At 39.9% G+C, this 21,971-nt stretch overlaps 2 protein-coding genes across 4 annotated transcripts; both read right to left on the bottom strand.

Annotated features, from left to right (window-relative positions):
• Positions 1–121: 121 nt before the first annotated feature.
• On the bottom strand, positions 122–4,513 carry LOC121741884 (OVARIAN TUMOR DOMAIN-containing deubiquitinating enzyme 6-like). Of its 3 annotated transcripts, none has more exons than XM_042134818.1 (10): positions 4,373–4,513; positions 3,835–3,882; positions 2,829–3,739; positions 2,415–2,576; positions 1,874–1,951; positions 1,265–1,343; positions 1,012–1,157; positions 870–935; positions 616–790; positions 122–534 (listed from the first exon to the last, which is right to left on the bottom strand). In XM_042134818.1, exons 3-10 carry the CDS (start codon positions 3,558–3,560, stop codon positions 314–316), a joined length of 1,659 nt encoding a protein of 552 aa, XP_041990752.1. In that variant the 5' UTR covers positions 3,561–3,739; positions 3,835–3,882; positions 4,373–4,513; the 3' UTR covers positions 122–313. The 3 variants fall into 3 exon arrangements, with proteins under 3 accessions (XP_041990752.1, XP_041990751.1, XP_041990750.1); XM_042134817.1 differs by having other exon boundaries at positions 2,829–3,749; XM_042134816.1 differs by having other exon boundaries at positions 2,829–3,882.
• A 14,046-nt stretch (positions 4,514–18,559) lies between these two features.
• On the bottom strand, positions 18,560–19,612 carry LOC121811647 (NAC domain-containing protein 90-like). Its single transcript, XM_042212530.1, has 3 exons — positions 19,376–19,612; positions 18,994–19,277; positions 18,560–18,899 (listed from the first exon to the last, which is right to left on the bottom strand). The coding sequence occupies exons 1-3, from the start codon at positions 19,536–19,538 to the stop codon at positions 18,789–18,791; spliced, it is 558 nt and encodes a 185-aa protein (XP_042068464.1). The 5' UTR covers positions 19,539–19,612; the 3' UTR covers positions 18,560–18,788.
• Between the last annotated feature and the right edge of the window lie 2,359 nt (positions 19,613–21,971).

Raw genomic sequence — 21,971 nt, forward strand, 5'->3', positions numbered from 1 at the left:
CATTTTACTATATTACAAAAATGTTTTAAATTTATTTGCATTTTAATTAATTTAAAATAATACTAATAATTTTCGTCAAATAAAAATATAAATTTCGAATAGTACTTCACTAAATTACTACTAGTAAATAAACTACTACCTTTTATTTAATCAAAATTATGGAAATTATCCTATTATAGCATCATTTTTTTTAACATCAAACAAAATACGAGACTGAATGGTTCGAGTATTTCTCATATTGAAAACAACCAAAAAAGCAGAGCAACAAGCTGTTGGCAAATGAGAGTCTGACTAAAGCTCTGCTGCATCACTCTTATTTCTCGGTTGCTTTGCCTTTATTTCTGCCACTACTGCTCGTTTCAATCAGGTAACAGGCCATGGAATCAACGTCGTCTCCAAAAATGCTAAACGCCTCGACCACCTGCAGATAGCTGAACCCCATAGATAGCAGCACCTGCATGCTGCTGCTGCTCAGACCTGGGCTGGACCCCTGATCCCGCTCTCCCTCCTGCCTGGAGACGCTTCCGGATGCTCCTGACAAGACACAAAGGTTACAAGTTCAGCTCGTTGCAAATAATTTATATAATTGTCCAAGCCTTTTCAGTAAGCACTCACTTGCTGCAGAGGATGAGGGTTCAGCTCCAGAAGTCGAGGACTCCATAGGACCGACTTGTTGCTTTAACATATTACTGGCTAGATACTCTGCCCTTGAAGCTTCCATCACCGTGCGTTCCATTTCCTTCTCAGTCAGCTCAATGTCCGAGTAGAAGCGTCCCTCAGCAAGAAGTGCCTACCGAATGAAACAAATCTGTTAGTCAGTTTCAGAGTACAGATGACTGTTCCATTCTTTAGAGATGTTACATACTTACATTATCAATTTGTTGATCCTGTTGAGCTTTGATTGCGGCCTTTATCTTACCCGCATCGATGTCCGTCTGTCGGATTAACACCAAAAGCGGCAAGCATCAGAATGTGGCATATAAAGGAACGTTCAAAAATAGATACACTTACCCCTCGGAGGGAGCTATATCCAAGCCCAGCACCAATGGTCCGCCTAAGTGGATCAACAAGAGAATTGTAGTGATTTCCGCGGTGGTAGCTTAGCAGTATTGGAGGCTCGTCAGTCTGGTAATTTCGGTGGAATATATTTATAGGTTCTACATCACATAAATAATGATTTAATTGCTAGACTAGAAAGAAGGGATCTTATATAACATTAACATAGAAAGTCTGGATCAAAAATCATAAAATGCATATAAATCACCTGTGCTGTAGGAATATATATGTATAGGCCGGTTGTACATTTCTGATAAAACCTGAATCTCCACATTATTTCCATAGACCTTCAAAAAAAAAAAGAACAAACCCCAAATTATGAAGAATCACAACCACACAGGCTCGGGTCATTCCCCTTCTTCCCCAATAGTTCTTTCCAGTTGGGTCGAACAATCATTAATAGATGATACACAAGAAACAAAATGACTTGGTTCTTCATTATTTCAAATCATACTAACATTTATGAGAACATGAAAAGCCAGTTCCCTCCATGATAGAGACTCAATTTCTAAGACATAATCAATAGGCATATATAACCCCTATGCTCTAGCAACTCTAACTATCTGTTTCTGAAGATCATGTTTCAAAAAATAAGTATCGGCCGAATCTCCGAGAAACGGCGATGCGATGGGTCATAGAAGACATCATGTTTTTCCTTTTTATCATAAAGTGGGTAGGTTGTTGAGGTGGGCATGCTGGATCTCCAAACTATTAGAGTTGGGGGGATTTTGGTTTTTTTTTTGTTTTTTTTTTTGGTGAGTGAAATATGAAGTAAAACCTTCTGTTATGAATGCTGAGACAACTAGCAAGATTGTACCTTATCTCTTCTTTTCCTCTTGCAATAGGGAGTAAAACTTTCTGTTATGAACTGTGAGAAATGATCTCTTTCCCGTTCCTACAACAGAATTTACATAATATGGTTAATGCACAAAGAGAACATCAGGAAAAGATGCCTAGGAAATAACTATTGCATGTTAACTATTATCAGTTAATACATTAATAAGCATGCAAGTCGTAACAAATATTTATGGTTATATTCTTAAGAGGAACAAGCCAAACAAATACACCGTATGCTAATTGTTTTGCTCAAAATCAATCACTAACAGTTACGAAACGATAAAGCACCTAATTACCGCATATTTTGAAAGGTAGAACTGTCAAAGACTAGTAAAATAACTACTGCTCAGGAAGTAACCTCAGTAAATATTAGGGGCTAGGACTAAGCTTCTTCGTTGATAGTACAAGTGAGAGTGTTCTCAGTCAAAGTTCATCAAATACATCCTTTTGTCAGGTGAGATGCACTGACCACAAGCACAAGAGGGGTGTACTAATGAAAATAAAGAAAATCAGAAAATTACCATATAGTCAATGCACATCTGTCTAACTGAATCATATAGATCTGAATCACCATATACTTGATCTGCAACAGCACGAAAAAGACAGTTCCCATCCTCTAACATTTTTTTCACTTCCAAGCCTTTCACTCGCCTTAAATCAATCACAAATTGGCGTTCTTTTTCCTGTATCAGATAAAAGAAGTGGTTATCACACTACTCTGGCACATGAACTAATATTATTTAGCAAGTTGTAACACATACACATCTAGACCACCAGAATTAATTTAACCATGCAACGGTAAAAAAAAACAGCAAGCAAGTCATTGACTTGTAGATAGATTCTTAATTTTTATTTGTATAAAGGCATAATAGTAGAGCTCCAGGATGTATAAATGAAACACAATTGTTCAAAAAGCTAAACCAAATAAAACTCACTGCATCATCATAGCCCAAACTAAAGCTCGGGCTCTGCTCATCAGCACTGTTATATCCTTCACCTTCGCAATGAGACCGAGGTGAAGATGGGCGAGATTCAGTTGGCGGTGATCTGATCGATACACCAGGCAATGCAGCAGGTCTCCTGGATGGGCCTATTCTAATTGCAACTGGGTCTGCAGATGGAGATCTCCTAAAAGTCGAGTTCACTGAGGAAGGCATTGGAGGTGGTGGTGGTGGTGGATATGAACTGCCAGGGATCTTCTGGATAGAACTTCCAACCATTGCATCAGTTTCCCCCTCCACCGACATCCCTACTACCCCTTTAACCAAATCTCCGGGACCTACACTATCATCATTATGCACTATCTCATCCTCTACCAATTTTTCACTTTGCAGGTTGCTGTTCAAACCTCCAGGAGAAGGATCCTCACTTTTGTTGTCTGAAACAGCACAATGATCTGACAAATCATCCAGTACATTCTGATCTTGCACTTCTACCAAATTTTCATCCTTCACTGTTGCTTGTGACTGCGAAGAAGTGCCAGTAGCTTGTGACTGTGGAGAAGCTTGTGACTGCAGAGGAGCCAAAGAAGACAATGGACTAGGTGGTGATGTTGATGATCTGTTTTGGTTGGATGATGATGATGATGATGACGATGATGATGATGATGATGATGACGATGATGATGATGAACCAGAAGAACCTCGCTGCACTACAATCCGAGTCATACTTATCTTCTTCACTGAGAACCAAGGAGACACTTTTTATCCTCTTATTTTTACCCAAATTAGAGATTAACAGGTTTCAGTTTGTCACGTGTTCTGGCCTTGGGAGCAGTCACACCAATTCCACGGGTAAGTGATTTGTTCTTCCAGCCGGCTAAGCTCTGTTCAGCATGAATCAATCTCTGCATTCCCCTGACAATTCTCATGAGACCTAGACCTCCAAACCTTTTATTCTTGACCAACAAAACCCTCTTTTAAAATGAGTACTAGAATTTACCAGTGATTAAGCCCCGGATAACGAATAATCACATCCAAGACTCCACAACTGCAATTGAAACAAAAGAAATAAGCACATAGGTAAAAGTTTCTGGACATTTTAACCTCAAGAAATAGACAAACGCAACTGTCATGATTCATTTGACAAAAGTAATCAACACATAAAAACTGGATTCAGAGCATTTACTAATCATTCAAGATCAACCACTCAAGAACAAGGCAATTCCCAACCGCAATCACCAAGTGATCAAGAATTTCAATTTCCAATAATCACCAAACACACGTACATAAATTACACTGCGCGCATCAATACAGTAAACCTTCAATTAATAAGAAACACCGCCCAAATCCCACGAAAAAAAAAGGCAATACACACATTTTACGCATAAAACCAACTTCGAATAATAAATCGAGGAGCTGGAGATTCGCAATTTCCGGATGAAAAATCACAAAAACAAAACCTAATTATTAGACGCATGAACTGAATTAAGAAATCAAACAGCCCAAGAGTTGACCCGTTTCCAGCTGGAGACACTCACCTGATTCAATCGATCAAACAGATAGCTGTAGCAGTGTTTCGAAGGCGATGATGAGCGAGAATATGACTTCGGAGAGAGTGTGTAGATGTGTGTGTGTGAATTTATATGTATGTATAGGTGGAGAGAGAAACAGAGGGCCGTTTTGTGGGAAGGAAAAAAAATAGAAGGCTGAGTTTAAAGAAGAAGAAAAATAAAAAGAAGAGCACGTGACTGCGGAATTTAGTTTTCCTTTTACTTTTTTTGCATTTGCGTCTCTTTTTCCACGTGGCATCTCGCACGTGTCCGCAGCAGCTGATTTTCGCCATTTGTTTACTCGTGACTTGATTTATGTAATTTTGTTAGTTAGAGCATATGTAACGCAAGGGGCCGGGCCGCATCTCGCGAGTCCCGGCCCGTCCCGAGCGTTGCACGGAGGAGAGTCACGGCCCAGGCCCGTCCCGGGGCCGTGTTCCCGGCCTATAGCGCGTCCCGGCCTGGGACAGCGTTGCACAGTGACGGGCCGCAACTGTAGAGTCTCGGCCCAGCGTTACACGCTCCTCGGGCCGGGCCGCAACTAATTTTTTTTTTTTAAATTCGAAAATTATTTCTATAAATACTACTCCATTTTCATACACATTCAACTTCATATTCAACTTCAAATCTCTTCCTAGAATTCGGAAAAATGCCTCCACGTCAAAGAATATTCGAAGATCAAATGTCCCGGTCGTTAGCAGAGGCGCTACCGGCAATCCAAGAAGAAATCAACAACGAAGTTGAACGCTACCAAGCTGTTATTCAAGCTTGGAACGAACAACAAACCCAGGTACCACGTACCCGGATGTATATTCACCGAGACCGTGAACAAGCTGCCTTGCGGCTTTTCACGGATTATTTCTCTAGAGATCCGCGATGGAGTGATCAGATGTTTCGTCGCCGGTTCCGGATGCGGAGGCCGTTGTTCCTACGCATTGTCAACGCAGTTGTAGCTCGTGACCCGTATTTCTGCCAAACTACCGATGTTGTGGGCCGGGAAAGTATATCGACGTTGCAGAAATGCACGTCTGTCATTCGTCAACTCGCTTACGGAACTACATCAGATATGTTCGATGAGTATCTCCATGTAAGCGAGCCTACTGGCCGGGAATCCCTCGCTAGATTCTATCGGGCAGTCGTCGAAGCATTCAAGGATACGTACTTGCGAAAGCCAACGACCGACGACGTTAGGAAGTTGGTCGACATGCACGAGCGGGCCCACGGCTTCCCGGGGATGCTTGGAAGCATCGACTGTATGCACTGGCAGTGGAAGAATTGTCCAACGGCTTGGAGAGGACAATACACTAGCGGGCACAAGGGCACACATCCCACGATTGTGTTGGATGCCGTTACCGGGAGCAACTACGTTGTCACCGAGCCGCCCGTGCAGGGCCTTCCTCACGACATCCGCAATATCATGGCCCGTTCAGCTGCGATGCGCCAAGAGGAACAACACACTCGCCTCCAAGCCGATCTAATCGAAGAAATTTGGACTCGCACCAATGTTTTCCAGAATTGACGTTATGTTTTTATGTATTTTATTTTCAGTTTTAAAATTTCTATGTTGTAATTTTGCAGTATTCGATGAAATTAAATTTTCCGTGTTATAAATTTCCAGCGTTTTTTATTTTACGAGTTAAATAGGTTGGAGTTGTAAATAGTGTCATTTATTAGTTGCGGCCCGGGCCGCAACCTGCAGGGTTACAGCAGTTGGGGTCTGGGCCGCAACTGTAGAGGAATGATGACGTGGAGGGGACTTGGGGCCGGAAATGGGGACGGGGTTAATGATGCCCTTACCTCAAAAATCAAAATATGCATTTATATGGAGATACGTAAAGTCTATTTTTTGTTTAAAAGGGTAATTTAATTAATAATCAATATGTTTCCTCAATACTCAGGGTAATTCTAAATGAGTTTATATTTCTCAAAATAACTATTGAATATGACTATAGCCATCGTTCGTATCTCAATTTCTTAGAGCATCGTTAACGGGGGAGGTCCGGCCGCAAAACGCGAGTCCCGGCCCGTCCCACGCGTTGGAGGGGTGGAGGTTCCGGCCCAGGCCAGTCCCGGGGGAGGCCGGGCCGCAGTTGCGGCCCGGTGACGCTTCCGCGGTCCGGCCTGGCCGGCGTTGGATGGTTCGGGGCCGTGATGGAGGAAGCAGTTTTTGCCAAAAATTGGAAGAGGAAGAAGAGGGAGGAAGAGGAAGAAGAGGGAGAGGGGTGACGGAGCACAATTTTCTGATTTCTTTTGCATTTGGAAGAGGAAGAAGAGGGAGGGGGAGAGGAAGGAGATTGAGGAAGATGAAGAAGAGGGGCGGCGGATCCAATTTGCTAATTTTTAATTTTTTGCATTTTTTGCATTTTTTATGTTTTAATTTTTAGTGTTTTTGCATTTTTTGCATTTGTATTTTTTTTCTAGGATTTATAATTTCTTTTTTCGAATGAACAATTTATTTTCCCGGTTTGAAGTTGTGAATAATGTCATTTATTAGTTGCAGTCCGGGTTGTGGCCTGCAAGGTTAGAGCAGTTGGGGCCTGGGCCGTAAGTGTAGAGGAATGATGACGTGGGGGGACTTGGGGCCTGAAACCGGGCCGGGGTTAATGACGCCCTTATGATTCAAATTATCAATCATTTTCAAAAGCCAAAATAGTTGATCAAGTCAGACACGTAAGATTGAAGTGAATTGAATTAGTACTAAAATTAAAAGTAATGCTATAACTTAAAATAGTGAAAGTTTGTTTAATTTGAGATGGTACTATTTTAAAACTTTTGGAACAAAATTAGAAACTTTATTAAATGAGTAAATGTCAATTTTGGTCCTAAACATATGGCCGAAATACAAATTTGATCCAAAACATTCACTTTTTGAAAAACTGGTCCATAACATATGAAATTCGTGTAGTTTACGTCCATTTTTTACAGTGCCGTCAATTTTTTACGGTCAACCGTCGATTAGCACAATTTTGACCCAATTAGGCTTAATCTTGAATTATTATTTTTCTAATTATTTTGCTAATTAAATGAATTTTAATTTTTTTCAATTCCTTTTGCATTTTTAATTGAAAGATCATTCATTTTCCCCACAACACTCCAAACACTTAGAAACTAATCGACTCCCTCCAAACTCTCCAACTCTCTCTTCTCTTTTCTCGCCGTTCTACATAAAAAAACCTAGCTCCGAATCCGACCAAGAACACTTCCGCCGCCGAGTATCTCTTGTTGACCATGAGTTGGAACTCGTCATACCCTATGTTCTGTTCCATCGACGGACTTGTGAACGTCAAGGCGACATATTCTCGAAGAGGAAGTCCAGACACCATCCACCTGAAAAACAAGGTGAAAGTGAAGGGCGGTTAGAGCCCGATCCTGTCGGACACCATTCTCCTCCTCCGAAGCAAATGGAACAAGGTCCGTCGGTGAACCCTAATGCCGATGCAGAAATCGAGCTTTCTCCAATTCTAGAAGTCGAGCCCGACGACGAAGTCCCTGAGAAAGAAGGCGATGCATGGGGGACGACGACAGACCCTAGTTCTTCCAACTGTGGAGCTCCACCGTTCAATTTTCCAGAAATCAACGGTGATTTTGACTGTGCCAGTGCCATAGAAACTTGTTTTCTGGCATCATTCGGGAATGGCCTTGATTTCAATTGTAAAATTTTCAGGACGTATTTGATCATGATTATGAATATCAAGGACTAGTTTGTCATGTATGCTACAGTATTTAAATAAGCCTAATCGGATCAAAATTGTGTTAATCGACGGTTGACCGTCAAAAATTGACGGCACCGTAAAAAATGGACGTAAACGACACGAATTTCATATGTTATGGACCTGTTTTTCAAAAAATGAATGTTTTGAACTAAATTCGTATTTCGGCCATATGTTTATGACCAAAATTGACATTTACTCTTTTTATTAATTTGTAACAAAAAAATCATCACTAGTGTCGAATGATGAGCCGAAAAAATCATCACTAGTGTCGAATGATGAGCCGAAATCTTTACATTATAATATTGGAAAAAAGGTCACAGAGAAAAGCTTTTCACATTTAACAATATTCAATGCATCTCCGAATAATTACATGATTTTTCACAATCACAAATGTCGAAATTATAAGAGTGTCCACAATTGTGGCACTTGAAGGCCATCAAATGTGGCCCGGCCACCATTCGTGGCTCTTATGTGGCCCTCCGCAATAGTAAAAGTTAAAATTATAACAAAAATAACAAGGGCCACCAAATGTGGCCCTCTAAAAATAAAATTTAATTTATTTTCTTTTTTTAATAATGTTATTTTTTAATTTAACTATATTAAATTTTAGTAGACTAATAATTTGGGAAACAAACATAATTTAATAAAGTTACGAATTATAGATAAATTTTCGTCGTACTTTTGATAGGGGAAAATTCTACAACGAATTTTTTTAAAAACACAACATAAAAAGATTAAAAAACGCCACCGCTACCTACTCGGTGGCGTCATCGGAATCCGGCACATCTTCTTCACCTCCTCCACCGCCGCCGACACCGGCCCCACTGCCTCTTGCTTCGCCCGTCGCCGACCCAGCGGAGAAGCCCAACTTCGACCTCAACCTAAGAATGAGGTCGTAGTACATCATCTTGGTGATAGGGTCCGTCGACTTCTCGTACAAGCACAAGTTATCCTGGAGTTGCTTCATCATCTGCACCTCCAGTGTTTGAGTCAACGCTGCGGTCAGTGGTGAAGGGCGCGGTGTCGCCGCGCTCGCCCGAGAGACTTGGGAAGCGGATCTAGCTTCCCGGATGGCGACTTGTTGGCCCTGCGGGCGCTGGCGCCTCAACATTGTCGAGGGGGGCTCATCCCTCACATCGTCATTCAGGTCGAATGCACGTGAGTCGGTACCACTGCTGTAGGTGCCGTCGGGCCCGATTTTTGTCCGCTTCCCAGTAGGACCGGTCTCATCATCGCAGATCGCCTTGAATTGTGGGGAGTCTCAGAGAAGCATGTATTCATTCCAGTAAGTGAACTTGGGCCAACTTTCAGTATTAAACAACTGATACGATAACGCCCGTACGTAGGCTTCGCTGCGGCCGCTTTCGGCATTCTGGAGCTGTTTCTCGTAAATGTTCCTGAACCTCTTCACAGCTCTACTGATCCGGCCGAACTTCTTCCGGATCTAGCCTTCATCACGTCCGGCACTGCCTTCTGGTTTGAAGCCGTTGTACACCGTCAGGACGTGCCTCCAGAAGCAACTGTCAGTCTGATCTGTGCCGATGACCGGATTCGTCGTGACCGCCTCCCAAGCCCGCGCAACAGCGAGGGATTCGTCGCTGTTGTACTTCTTGCCCCGCCGATCACCACCGCCGGTTTCCGGCTCTCCGTCTCCGCCTCGCCCGCCGCCTGTGGGCCCATGCTCTCTGCCACCTCGCCTCCCACCACCACCGCCTCGCCTTCCACCACCACCGCCGCCTCGCCTCCCACCGCCGCCGCCTCGCCTCCCACTTCCACCGCCGCCGCCTCGCCCCCCACCACCGCCGGTTCGCGCGGCCCCCGGTGGGGGCATCCATCTCCACACTACCGGATGTCGGGGTCTCCGGTGTACCCATCAACTGTTCCCATGTGTATCTATCAGATTCAGGCAGAGGAGACGGGGAGTATTGGAATTGAGAGGATTGGAATTGGGAGGATTGGAAGTGCTGGGACGGGTTGTTGATCGCGTTCATATTCGGTCGGTAGTCACCAAACCCCGATGGTTGGCGAACCAAGTTCCTCTGCTGGGATGGCTGGACCCGGAATTGGGGCGATTGCGGACTCCACGTCTGACTGGGGAAGTTGCCGTATCCCGAGTCTCCATACCCCGGGGAATTACCATCTCCACCTTGCATTTTTTGTAGTGTTTGGAAGTGTAAAATGAGGGATTGGAAGTGTAGAAAGAAGTGAAAAAATGGAAATGGGAGTGTATATTTATAAAAAAATTTCGAAATTAAAAAAAAATTATAATCGGCTGCCCAGCCGCGAAACGCAGCTCGATGCAATGGAGGGCCGCGGCTCACACGGCTCAGCCGCGTGAAGGCCGCGCCCCGCCCTCGGCTCTCGGCCCTGCGCCCCGGCTCTCGGCTCTCTGCAATGGGGGGCCGCGCACCGAGCCGCGGGCCACGGCTCCCCCATTGTGGACACTCTAAAAAGAAATTAAAGTGGAAAAACAAAGAAGCTCCTGAAAAACAGTGGCTGCGCAGCGCCACCGCGGAAAGCACGATCAAGAAGATGAGGATTACGGCGGCGATGAACGACGCCACCACCGCGCCGCTCACACGCTGGCAGAAATTGGTGAACTGCTGGCAGATGGCTAGCCAGTTCACCGTCGAGTTGCCGTTGTGCGCTAGGTACACAATCGCCGCCGCCGCCGCCGTCGTAAACGCCGCCACCGCCTGCTTTCAATATGGAGTATTTAAAAAATATTGCTAAATAGGGAGTATACACAATGTAGTCTATAATTCTCTATTTCAATTTGTTTTTCCGTTGATTAACAAAATAGGAGATTAAATGTGATAATAATAATAATAATAATAATAATAATAATAATAATAATAATTAATTACCGTGTCGAAGATGAGAAGAAGAAGCTTGATTCCTGGTGCTTGAGGTCGAACAATTCCAATAATGGAGAAAGGCAATGGTAGAACTAGGTAGCTACTAGCAATAGCATTTGCCACCACGAAAAACCTGCGTCAAAAAAATGTTCGATTTTATACCATTGTTTTAGCATAAATATTTACAATGCAAAATATAAAGAGAATCACGTACCATAAAATCATACACTACACATAATATTCGAGCCACCACTAAAAAAAAGACAAGTCTTTCAGAAGGACAATTTAGCAAAATCACCGAGCTCCAGTTAATATTCGCGACCACTAAATATTCAATTTTGTACCATCGTTTTAACATAGTATACACAAAATAAATAAGTCGATCAGATTTCGTGAAAATTTAATTATTAAATTAAAACAACGTTACGTGAAAGCGGGGCGATCGTCGTAGCTGGCTTGGAACTGGAAGAATTGCGTGAAGAAAGGGAGTGTTTCGTCGGTGGTGCCCATGGTGGCCGGAGAATGAAGTCGAAAATGGAGGCGCCTCTCTTCCACGGAGCTTGCCGGAGCGGAATTGCGGATGTGTAAGCGACGGCTTTGGGTTTGGATTCGGAGATGTTGATTTCTGCTTCGGAATTGCGGATTCATCGTGATTTTTTTTAGATGGAATTGTGTTGAGGAATTAGGGAAGAACTTATAGAACGTTGGTTGAAGATGGGTTAGTTAATTAATCATTTTAATGGATTTATGATATTATGAAGAGATTAGGTTTTTATTTTTTTGTGTGTGAAGGAGTTGTGATTAACTTGCTCCACCTTTAATATTTATGATTAATTTTGAATATGGGTTATTTATCAAAACAATCATCATCTGTTTAATGTGACTCAACTCCAATACATTTATAAAAATGTAACTTCACCAGACATATTTAATTTGAATGAAATTATGAAACACATGCATAATGAAATTAAAACTTTCATTTTTTTTTTGTTTAAATTGAAAGTACAGTTACCAATTACTAGTATTATACATTTATGAAGCGTTTGTTTTGAGGCTTGAAATATTGATATTTGTTATGAAATTACAATATGTATAGATTCAAAGCACCAATGTTATGGAAAAAATATTAAAATAATCGTAATTTCTCATTAATGCACAATTTTTTCATATGACTTAACTCAACTACCACCAAAGTACCATAAATAGTACGTATCTGTCACCTATTCATTTAAACTAGTAGTATATTCCATTTTGAGTTGACAAAGGTAAAAAATATCACAACAATTCAAGTTGACTCCAAATATAATCAAATTTTAAAATGAAATACTACCTGTAATATAGGAACAATGAACTGTAAAACCCTCACACCTATAACATAAATAAGTAGAAAACAATGTTGCTCAACCATTTTTCACATATGTACAAAGCCATGCAGAAAGTGCCATTTTCATCACCAAATTTCCCATAAATTCTTGAAATCAATGCTTCAATGCAATCAATCCCCTCTATAAATGTAGTTCAATAATGTTTGCAATTTCATTACAAACTTGTTCATCATGAGATTTGTGAGTGCTTTCTTGAATCTCATTGTTGTAGTGTTTGTGATCTTGCCTAGCTTTGTTGCTTCAACAAATCCCCTCTGTCCCTTCAAATGGCCAATTTGGCATCGGCATCACTACTTCCATCCACTGCCTTTTCATAAACCTTTGCTTCCCGGCGATGCACCGCCATCTCCGACCTACTCTCCACCACCAACTCCGGTGTACACTCCTCCGCCAAGTATACCAAAAGTTCATCCGCCACTAATCCCGGTCTATAAGCCACCACCATCAACGCCAACCCATCATCCTCCTCCGACTCTTCCACCACCAACTCCGGTCTACACTCCTACACCGAGTATACCAAAAGTTCCTCCGCATCTTCCTCCCCTAGTCCCGGTCTATAGTCCACCACCATCAACGCCAACCTATCAATATCCACCGCCTCTTCCACCCCTAATCCCGATACATAATCCACCACCATCAACGCCACCCCATCAATCTCCTCCAACTCTTCCACCAAGTGTACCAAAAACTCCACCTCACCACCACCACCACCGCCACCACCACCACCACCATCACACACCCATAACTCCAAGCTACAACCCTCCCTCGACTCCACCAACCTATCACTATCCACCGGCTCTTCCACCACTAATCCCGTTATATAATCCACCACCAAGTCCGGTTTACATTCCTGCCCCAAGTGTTCCAGAAACTCCATCTCACCACCACCACCGCTGGCACCACCTGTTCCACCACCAGTTCCACCACCTGTTTCACCACCACCACATACCCAACTTTCCAAGCTACAACCCTCCCTCGACTCCACCACCATCAACGCCTATTTGACATACGACTTTCCTCCAACGACACCATCTCCATGAGCTATCATATGAACTAAGCTTGTACTAGTAGCTAGCTTTATTTTTGCATATTTATCTTTCCCTTATTTTGAAATTCAACAGAAATAAATATGGAGATTGTTGTACTCACCACATTTTATTTTATGGTTACATCCCTCAATCACAAGAATCACTTGGCAAACAAAATGACACTATCAACACAGAACAAAACAAACTTCAAATTTCACAAAACAAATCAAATTTCCACTTCTTGCAAGTGTATATCATCATCACCACTTCTTGCAAATGAACTTTCCACTTATTTTGAAACTCAACAGAACATCCCTCACTCACAAGAATCACTTGGCAAATAAAATAGTAACACTATTAACACAGAACAAAAGCAAATGCAAATTTCACACAACAAATTAACTTTCCAATTCTTGCCATCACCACAGACAATCAAAAACCAATTGTATTACTTCAAAAACAAAAACAAAAAACTAAAGCTATATCAATTAAATGGCCTCAAGGGCCTTTTGTGACCATCCAACATAGTAGGAGTTGAAGATTACCTAAAGAGTGGAAACCCCAACATAATTAGCTAACCAAGATAGAGTCTTGATGAAAGGAAGCCATGGCATCAAGCTCAAAGAGGGCATCAAAAATCGAGCTTCAACAACGTTTCCATCCCAAATTTCAAATCTATCTAATTACACGAAAATAAATAATTGGGCCCAACCATCAGATTTATTCGCGATATGGGCCTTCTCCATTTTCAGGCTATTTAGTTTTGTGTGGATTTTATTTTTATGATTTGGATTTCAGCATATTTATATTTATGGTGGGTACTGCTTCATTGCTTCGAAATGATGGAGAATTTATTTTGGCATAAAAAAGTATTTCGATTGAATAACATAATAAAAATAAATATTCCTTCGTCTCATTACAGTTAGGAAATTCTTTGGACACATAGATTATGTATTAAATATTTGATAAATAAAATAGGAGAGAATAAATTGAATAAGTAAAAAAGAGAATAAAATAAATAATTAAAGAAAGAGATTAAGTGTGCTGAGACTGAAAAATTATACTGGAATTACAAAGAGTGGAGGGCTTAAGTCTTAACAATAAACAAACACTTCAACTATTTTTCTACTATTGAATTTATCGAAAATTGTCAAACTTTATTTTTTGACTCTTACTAAGTTGAGCTACTAAAGATTAAATTGTTTGAGGTTGAAAGTGCTAAAATTGCAGTACTATAAAGAAAGAAAAAAAATTTAGCTAAAAAAAATATGTTCCAGTGGGAAACAAAAAAAATACATATAAGAAATACAATCGTAAAAAAACTAGGCAAAATGTAAACAAGAACTCTCAACTATCCAATTCTTTGAAATTTTCAAAGATCGTATTAGGATGGAACAAATCAACAAAACTAGAAAAATATAAATTATTTTGACGTCGACTTCATAATCTGTTTGACTATAGTCTTCGTCTTAGTGTAAATGATGTCCATTTGCAAACTCCAATGTATAACTAGCTCATATTAATGATGTATAAATTAACTAAACTATGAAATTAAATTATTGAAAATATATAAAGCTGCCATCAAATAAATACATGTTGCCACTTTTGTTGTTTTTTACTATTCGATAAGCACTTAGAACATTAGTAGTGGGGCGCCCTAAGGGACGCCCTAAAGCCCGCCCTATGCACCGCCACGTCAGCATTTTATCCTCCTATCCTTCCACTTACAGTGGGGCGCTCTATAAGCCGCCATATAGGTTTCACTATTGTTTTGTTAATTAATTTAAATGTTTTCAAATTGTCAATGCAAAATAATTAATAAATACCACGATTAATTAAAAACGGCAAATCTTACATTGATTAAAAAAAAAGTTTTACACGAGTTAGAAATGAAAAAGAGTTTACTACTCTACAAAAGTCTCAACTTGCGGCGCAGCTCATTGATCATCCCCTGGAAGTATTCGGCTTTGGTCGGGTCCTGACATTGCATGAGGGTGTTGTGCGGAATTAAAAATGCGTTGCATCGTCCGCGTCGCCCACCGTGGGCGGACGATGGCGCGGACGATGTCCTATCGTCCGCGGACGATCTATAGGGCGCGGACGATGCATCGGGCATCGTCCGCGCACCTACAGTGGGCGGACGATGGCGCACCCGAGGCATCGGGCGGCCTATCGTCCGCCCCATTGCGGATGCTCTTATTGTGAGCACTTTTCATGTATATATATAGTGAGGGGAGTGATCAATTCTAACTCATAATTTAATTACTAACTACGACTAATTTAAGAGGATTTTAGAAAACTTGTGGTCTACAATTTGTTGATATTACCCTTTTGTTGATATTTTGTCTACTATGTATTGAAATTTGTGAGCTTTAATCTCATCCACTCATTTTAAAATCTAAGGGTGTAGATTTAGTCTTAGTTTTGGATTATGGTGTTATAAGCATCAGAAGAGGACCCTATATATAATAGCTTATAAATTATTAATGGCATCAATACTAATTTTGCTAAATACATCAAAATTAAAGCTTAATTATGTTTTTTCTCTTTCACTTTCACATAATATTTTAAAGGGATTCGATGTTTGATCGGTAATTTTTTTCAAATAAAATTAATACTACAATGAATAACAATTTATAAAATAGTACTACTAATTAATATCGACATAAAATATATAAAACCAAGATTTTAGCATAGATTAAATGTGAGCTATTTATTTTTAAATGGAAAGAAAATAAAGAAAAGACCATAACTGTCTCGATCTGGATTTCTAGTCAATTCTTTGTGAAATTATGTAAGTACAAAAGTTGTAACTAATTACAAGGAAAATGCTAGTGGAAATTATTAGTGGCTGAGAATTGAGATAATATAGATTCATAGTGATAAAGTTATATCGTGCATCCACATACACCCGTGTAGGTATTTCATTCTTATGATTTATTTCAAAGAATGCACATTTTAAGATTATAAATTAAAATATACTATATTTTTTAATATTTTATAAATGAGACAATTCAAAAAGATTTCTAAGCCTTCAAAAGTGTACGGATTTACACAGTATACAACTATACATATGATAAAATAAGTACAACATGTTGAACTTTGTCATATTTTTAATTTGTTTAAGAATTAGAATTGGAATTTGTCACGTCGCTTTCCATTAAAGATTTTCTGTACCATTTGGTAGTTATGTTTCTCAAAAAATCGGAATATATAAATCTTAAATGTTTGACAATTAACTAAACAATTTAAGTAGTAAATACTCCCTCCGTCCCAGATTAAGAGTCACTTTTTGCCATAAAAGTTCATCCTAGTTTAATAGTCACATTTAGATTTTTTCATATTTGGTCATACAATTTTACCCCATTCTTCATCAAAATTACATAAAAATATCATTCTCTACATTAAAATAAACCAAAATAAAAATCAAATATTTAATTACACACTCTACCATCTCACTTCATTTATTACACACTCCAAAAAGTTAAAAGGGACCCACCTTCAACCAACTCACTTCATTTATTACACACTCTACTATCTCACTTCATTTATTACACACTTCACCATCTCACTTCATTTATTACATACTTCAACTCTTTCTTAAAACCCGAGCCATAACAATAAGTGACTCCTAATCCGGGACGGAGGGAGTAATAAATTGACTGTGAGGACCAAGTCTTTTATAGCGACTACTCTACGCCTCTACCATAGAAAATGACAAGATTCAGCTCATTTGCCCCATTTAATATGCAATCTTCCACAATTATTATTATTGTTATTATTTTATTCTCAATTTCAATTAAATCCAGATTAATGTTGACCTATATGAAGCATAAAGTCAAGCACGAGGATTTTGCACTATCCACAATCCACACTGCAATATTTGTTTAACCACTTGAAATGGGTGTGTATTCCTCCAATTCATATATATACTCTAATAATTAGTGTTTAATCAAACCAATTTATATAATTAAATGCTCTAAAACTATTGTGTCTATGAGAGATTCGTATATTCTTTAATTAATTTTGTAACAAAACCCTTATATAGTTATATTTGTGGATATCAGCAAATTCATCATGCCATGAATTCATGCACACATCAACTGGAAAAATATAAATTATATGTGTCCATAATTATTAATGGACTGATACGAATTTTAATGCAAAACTGATGAATTAAATAATACTAATAGAGAGAAAATAGGGATGGGGAAACGGTTCTCGGTTCTTGGTTAACCGAAAAATAAGGTTAAGGTTCGGTCCCGGTTAGTGGATTTAGGATTTAGGCGGTTCTCGGTTCTAACCGAGAACCGAAGGTTAGAACCGAAGAACCAGTTAGTGAGTTTGATTTTAATTTTTGTAGATTCATTTTAATTTCATAAACCCTACACCTTTCAAGTTTCAAAAAACAATGTTGTGATAGAAATCAAACTCTATATCCCTATAATTTGTCTGCATTTCAAACAAGAGAAAACACAAATCATCTCTCTGATTCAATAACCAATCTAATGACAACTACTTTGTTTATTAAATTTGGAACTTCAACATATTAGATAAATATGGATCATTAGCAAATAACTTAAAAAATATCCATACTGATATAAGTACATTGACTTATCTTCCATGAAAAAATTACCTAGTGTTTGCAATGAAGTCAATTCAAATATCTCGTGAGCTCTCTCATCTAAATTCTCGTAGCACACCGGCACCGCTGCTCTCTCCCACGCCGGCGACGACGAGGCTGCTGTTTTCTTTTCACTGCGCTGCTCTCTCCCACGCCGGCGACGACGAGGCTGCTGCTCTCTTCGACGAGGCTGTTGTCCAACTCTCCATGCCAATGCTCTCTCCTTCGGTTCCTTCGGTGGAACCGAAGAACCGGTCGTTTAGGACCGATCAGTTCCTCAAGGAACTGAGCCGACTAAAGGTTCGGTTACGGTTCTCGTACTTGGAAAAAATGGAGTCGGTTAACCGACTAATCGGTTCGGTTCTAACCGAATCGACCGTTCCCCACCCCTAAGAGAAAATGTGCTTTAGATAGTGAAAAAATGGGATTAACTTCGTTAAAGAGAGAAACTTACCATAATTAGGTAATACTGTAACTAATTTTAATAGACGACTCAATGCCTTAAAACGAAAAAAATATAACTAATATGGGATTAACTTTATTAGAGAGAAACTTATCGCAAATAAGTACAAGTAACTAAAGTTTATATACTCCTCAATGTCTTAAAATGAAAAAAAAATATAGTATAATTATGGTTCACAGACAACAATTTCCTTGCATTAATTAATGTACAACGTGTATATAAGCACTGTTCTAAATCATTTTCTATTACACCCCACATTTTCAGTAATTAGTAACACGAAATAAAACTTGTTAACGCCACAAACTATACTAAAATCGCTACACGATTTAACTACTACACAACTCCGGCTGAAGAGGTCTCCCCCACGCTAGTAGGGCGGCGATCGAACGCCCTCGAGCTCCCCGACACGACATAAACCCGACACAAACACATTTCGTGCCTCAACTGCAATTTCAAATAAATAAATTTAAAAATCGCATTATTATAAAAATAGAAACACAATATTTTTAAAAAAAAATTGAATTGACGGAATTCATACAATGGGCGTCGAGCTAGTAGGATCTTCCTTAATAGCCCTATATTCATTCATTTTCCACTTAGTCTTCCTCCCAGTGGGAGCCTTCCCCTTGTAGAACACCATGCTCTTCTTCACCCCAATCACCTTATTCTCCGAAGAATAGACGTGGCTCGGGGACCCCGTCGCCTTCCAGTACCCGGAGGCCGTGGTGCGGCTCGGCCTCCCCCCGTGCACCTCCCTCTCCTGCCGCGGCATGAAGAAGAACCACTGCTCCGTGTCCCCGTGGCACAGCTCCCCGCAGTGAGCTGTGAAAATTCAAATGAAGTAGTAATAATTAGAAAACAAATTGGTTTGGTAGTACTAGTGTCGCGTGTATACTGATGATGTCATTAATTACACGTACACGGGAGTTGCCACGGGTCGAGGCGGTAGATGTCGAGGATCGGTATCACACGATGAATGTTGCTAGTCTTGTCCTCTTCTAATTCGAGCTTCTTGTTGAGATAGAATGAGATGAGTTCTTCTTCGGTTGGGAAGAATCGAAACCCCATTGCCATTTCTTCCATGTTTTTATTTTTGTTTGGGTTTAGTTTAGGGTTTTTGGGGATGGGATATATTATATAGTTATTAGATTGGTGGGATTAGCTGCGTGTTAAATTGGAAAATAAGGGGATAGTGAATCATGTCACGCGGTGAGGGGAGAAAATAGAGATACCTTTGTCCAATCATATTTTTATATTTAATTTAATTTGGGGGAGAAGGATTTATTATAAAAAAAAGTAATGAATTGGTCAACTAAATAGTATACCCCACTTAAAATGGAGAAAATGGCTTAATTATAATAGAAAAATGTTAACATCACTTATCAATGATGACTTAGCACTCAGACTACCACTTTGGGAATATGAGTCTCATTTCTATCCAGCATGGATTTTTAAGAATATTAAGAAAAGTGGGTGGAAGAAACTTAGTGGAATATAGGTCTCACTTGTATATATTAGTTTTAAATGATATGTGAGTGAAATGAGTTAGTAGAATATGAGGGCCTCTTACCATTTATAGTAGTAATAATGAACCGAGACTCCTATTCGCGGACGGAGTAAAATGACAAAACGGGACTCCTATTTACGGACAGAGGGAGTATCATTTATGTAGGAAGAATCAAAGGTAAGCCACGCACCATTCATTGAGAACTTTGTCACGCAAAAGACTTACTACTGGACCAATATAGTATATCCCCAAGTTTTCAAGATAAAAGATATTCTCCTGTTCCAAGTTAACGTTTTTTTTTTGTTATAAACGTGGTCTTTAGTAAGTTACCTAGAGAAAGAACAAAATAAGAAAAAAATTAAATAAAAAAAGAATAAAGTTAGAGAAATTAAAAGTGGTGAATCACTTGAAAAGGACCGAGAGTATCTGCAAGTTCTAAGAAGGCGGTTTTATTCTGCTAAAATTATAAGCAAGTAGCACCACCCATTTTTGTTCCAAGTTATTTGAGGAGTTACGTTTTTGCATGGGATTTAAGAAATTGGCGGTTTAAAGTCAGTGTAGATAGAATAATGAAAGAGAGAGAATTTTTTTTTATCAAAAAGAGAAATTGTCGTAGTAACTTGTGACAACTTAAAATGGAATACAACTTATATAGCTTAAGAAATAGAAAGTATACATACGTCAGTGTAGGATTACTTAGGATTCACTAATTACCGGGACCTCTTTTTGTTGTTGGAACACCACTGAGATGGCTAACCTCAGTAAGAACAAGCCAGTTACAAAACCAAGTATTACACCGAAACAAACTTGTTACAAGTACTAGATCTACAGAAAACCCTAATCTATTGCCGAGTCTAAAACCGACCGCAATAGCACCGAATTACACCTCTGGAAATCACCTGCACACTAGCACCCAAGTTAGTAATACAAGAAACTAGATCCTCTCGGATCTAAGCAACAAAAGTAAACAAGAACCGAAATATTGAAACACAAAAATAGGATATGGCTCAGGTCGCACACACGACTACACAGGGCCAAGGACCTCCTCTATCTTGTCCAACAAATCTCAAGGGAGCACAGTGAAACAATCGGACCCCGAGCTAGGGTTTCCCGATTACTACAACACGAAAGCCACCCACGCGTTCAACGACTCACAACTACTGCCTCAAGCCTCAAGAGCCCTCAAAACCCACGGATCAATGAAATCAACTAAAGAATCCTCCAGAAAGAAACAGAATCGAACTCAACCGTTCAAATCTCACACAGATCTCCAAATCAACACAGAAGTTGAGAGATAACACTCGATCCTCACTAAAACAGAGAAAGGAGCCACCAGAGAAGAAGATCGGAAGACATTTCAGAGAGAGAGAAGATGGCTTAGAGAGAGGCTGGAGAAAAAATCGCAGAGAGAGAGGGCAACATGAACAGACTGAGGGAGTCAAGGGGGCGCAGGGAGTGTATAGGCTCCAAACAAACACACCCTAAATCCGACGGTCCATCGCCATGATCCTCGAGAGGTGGCACACGTGGCAGCCATCAGGACAACCATTTAAGTATTGGGCCAAATCCGGATTGGGTCAATACTAATTGTAAACGGGCCATCAATAATAAACCAGCACAGCTGATTTAATTTGCAAGCCCAAATGTGCAGTCCATTATTTCACAGTCAGGTATGGTTTTCTTAGACTAAATACAATGTGATAAATATGTGTAACTGATAACTATCAAATAAAGGCAAAGACAGCACATGTCAAGTATGGTTTTCTTACTATTTAATGAGAAAATTAGCAAGATTTCTGACCTGACAAATTTGTTATCTTAGCTATTTTCAGGTCAGGGCAAAACTACAGGCCTCATCAATAGCAAAACAACTTATACTTTCCCTGATCAAAGAGGGAAATAAATAAAGGTAAAATAGCAAATGTCCGCAAGAAAGCAATCAAACCATCGAGGCCTAACTACCCACAAGTCCGCAACTAGTCCAAAAAGGTGGCATTCGCTATGATAAG

Source organism: Salvia splendens, chromosome 7 (assembly GCF_004379255.2).
Source record: "Salvia splendens isolate huo1 chromosome 7, SspV2, whole genome shotgun sequence".
Taxonomy (NCBI): Eukaryota; Viridiplantae; Streptophyta; class Magnoliopsida; order Lamiales; family Lamiaceae; genus Salvia; species Salvia splendens.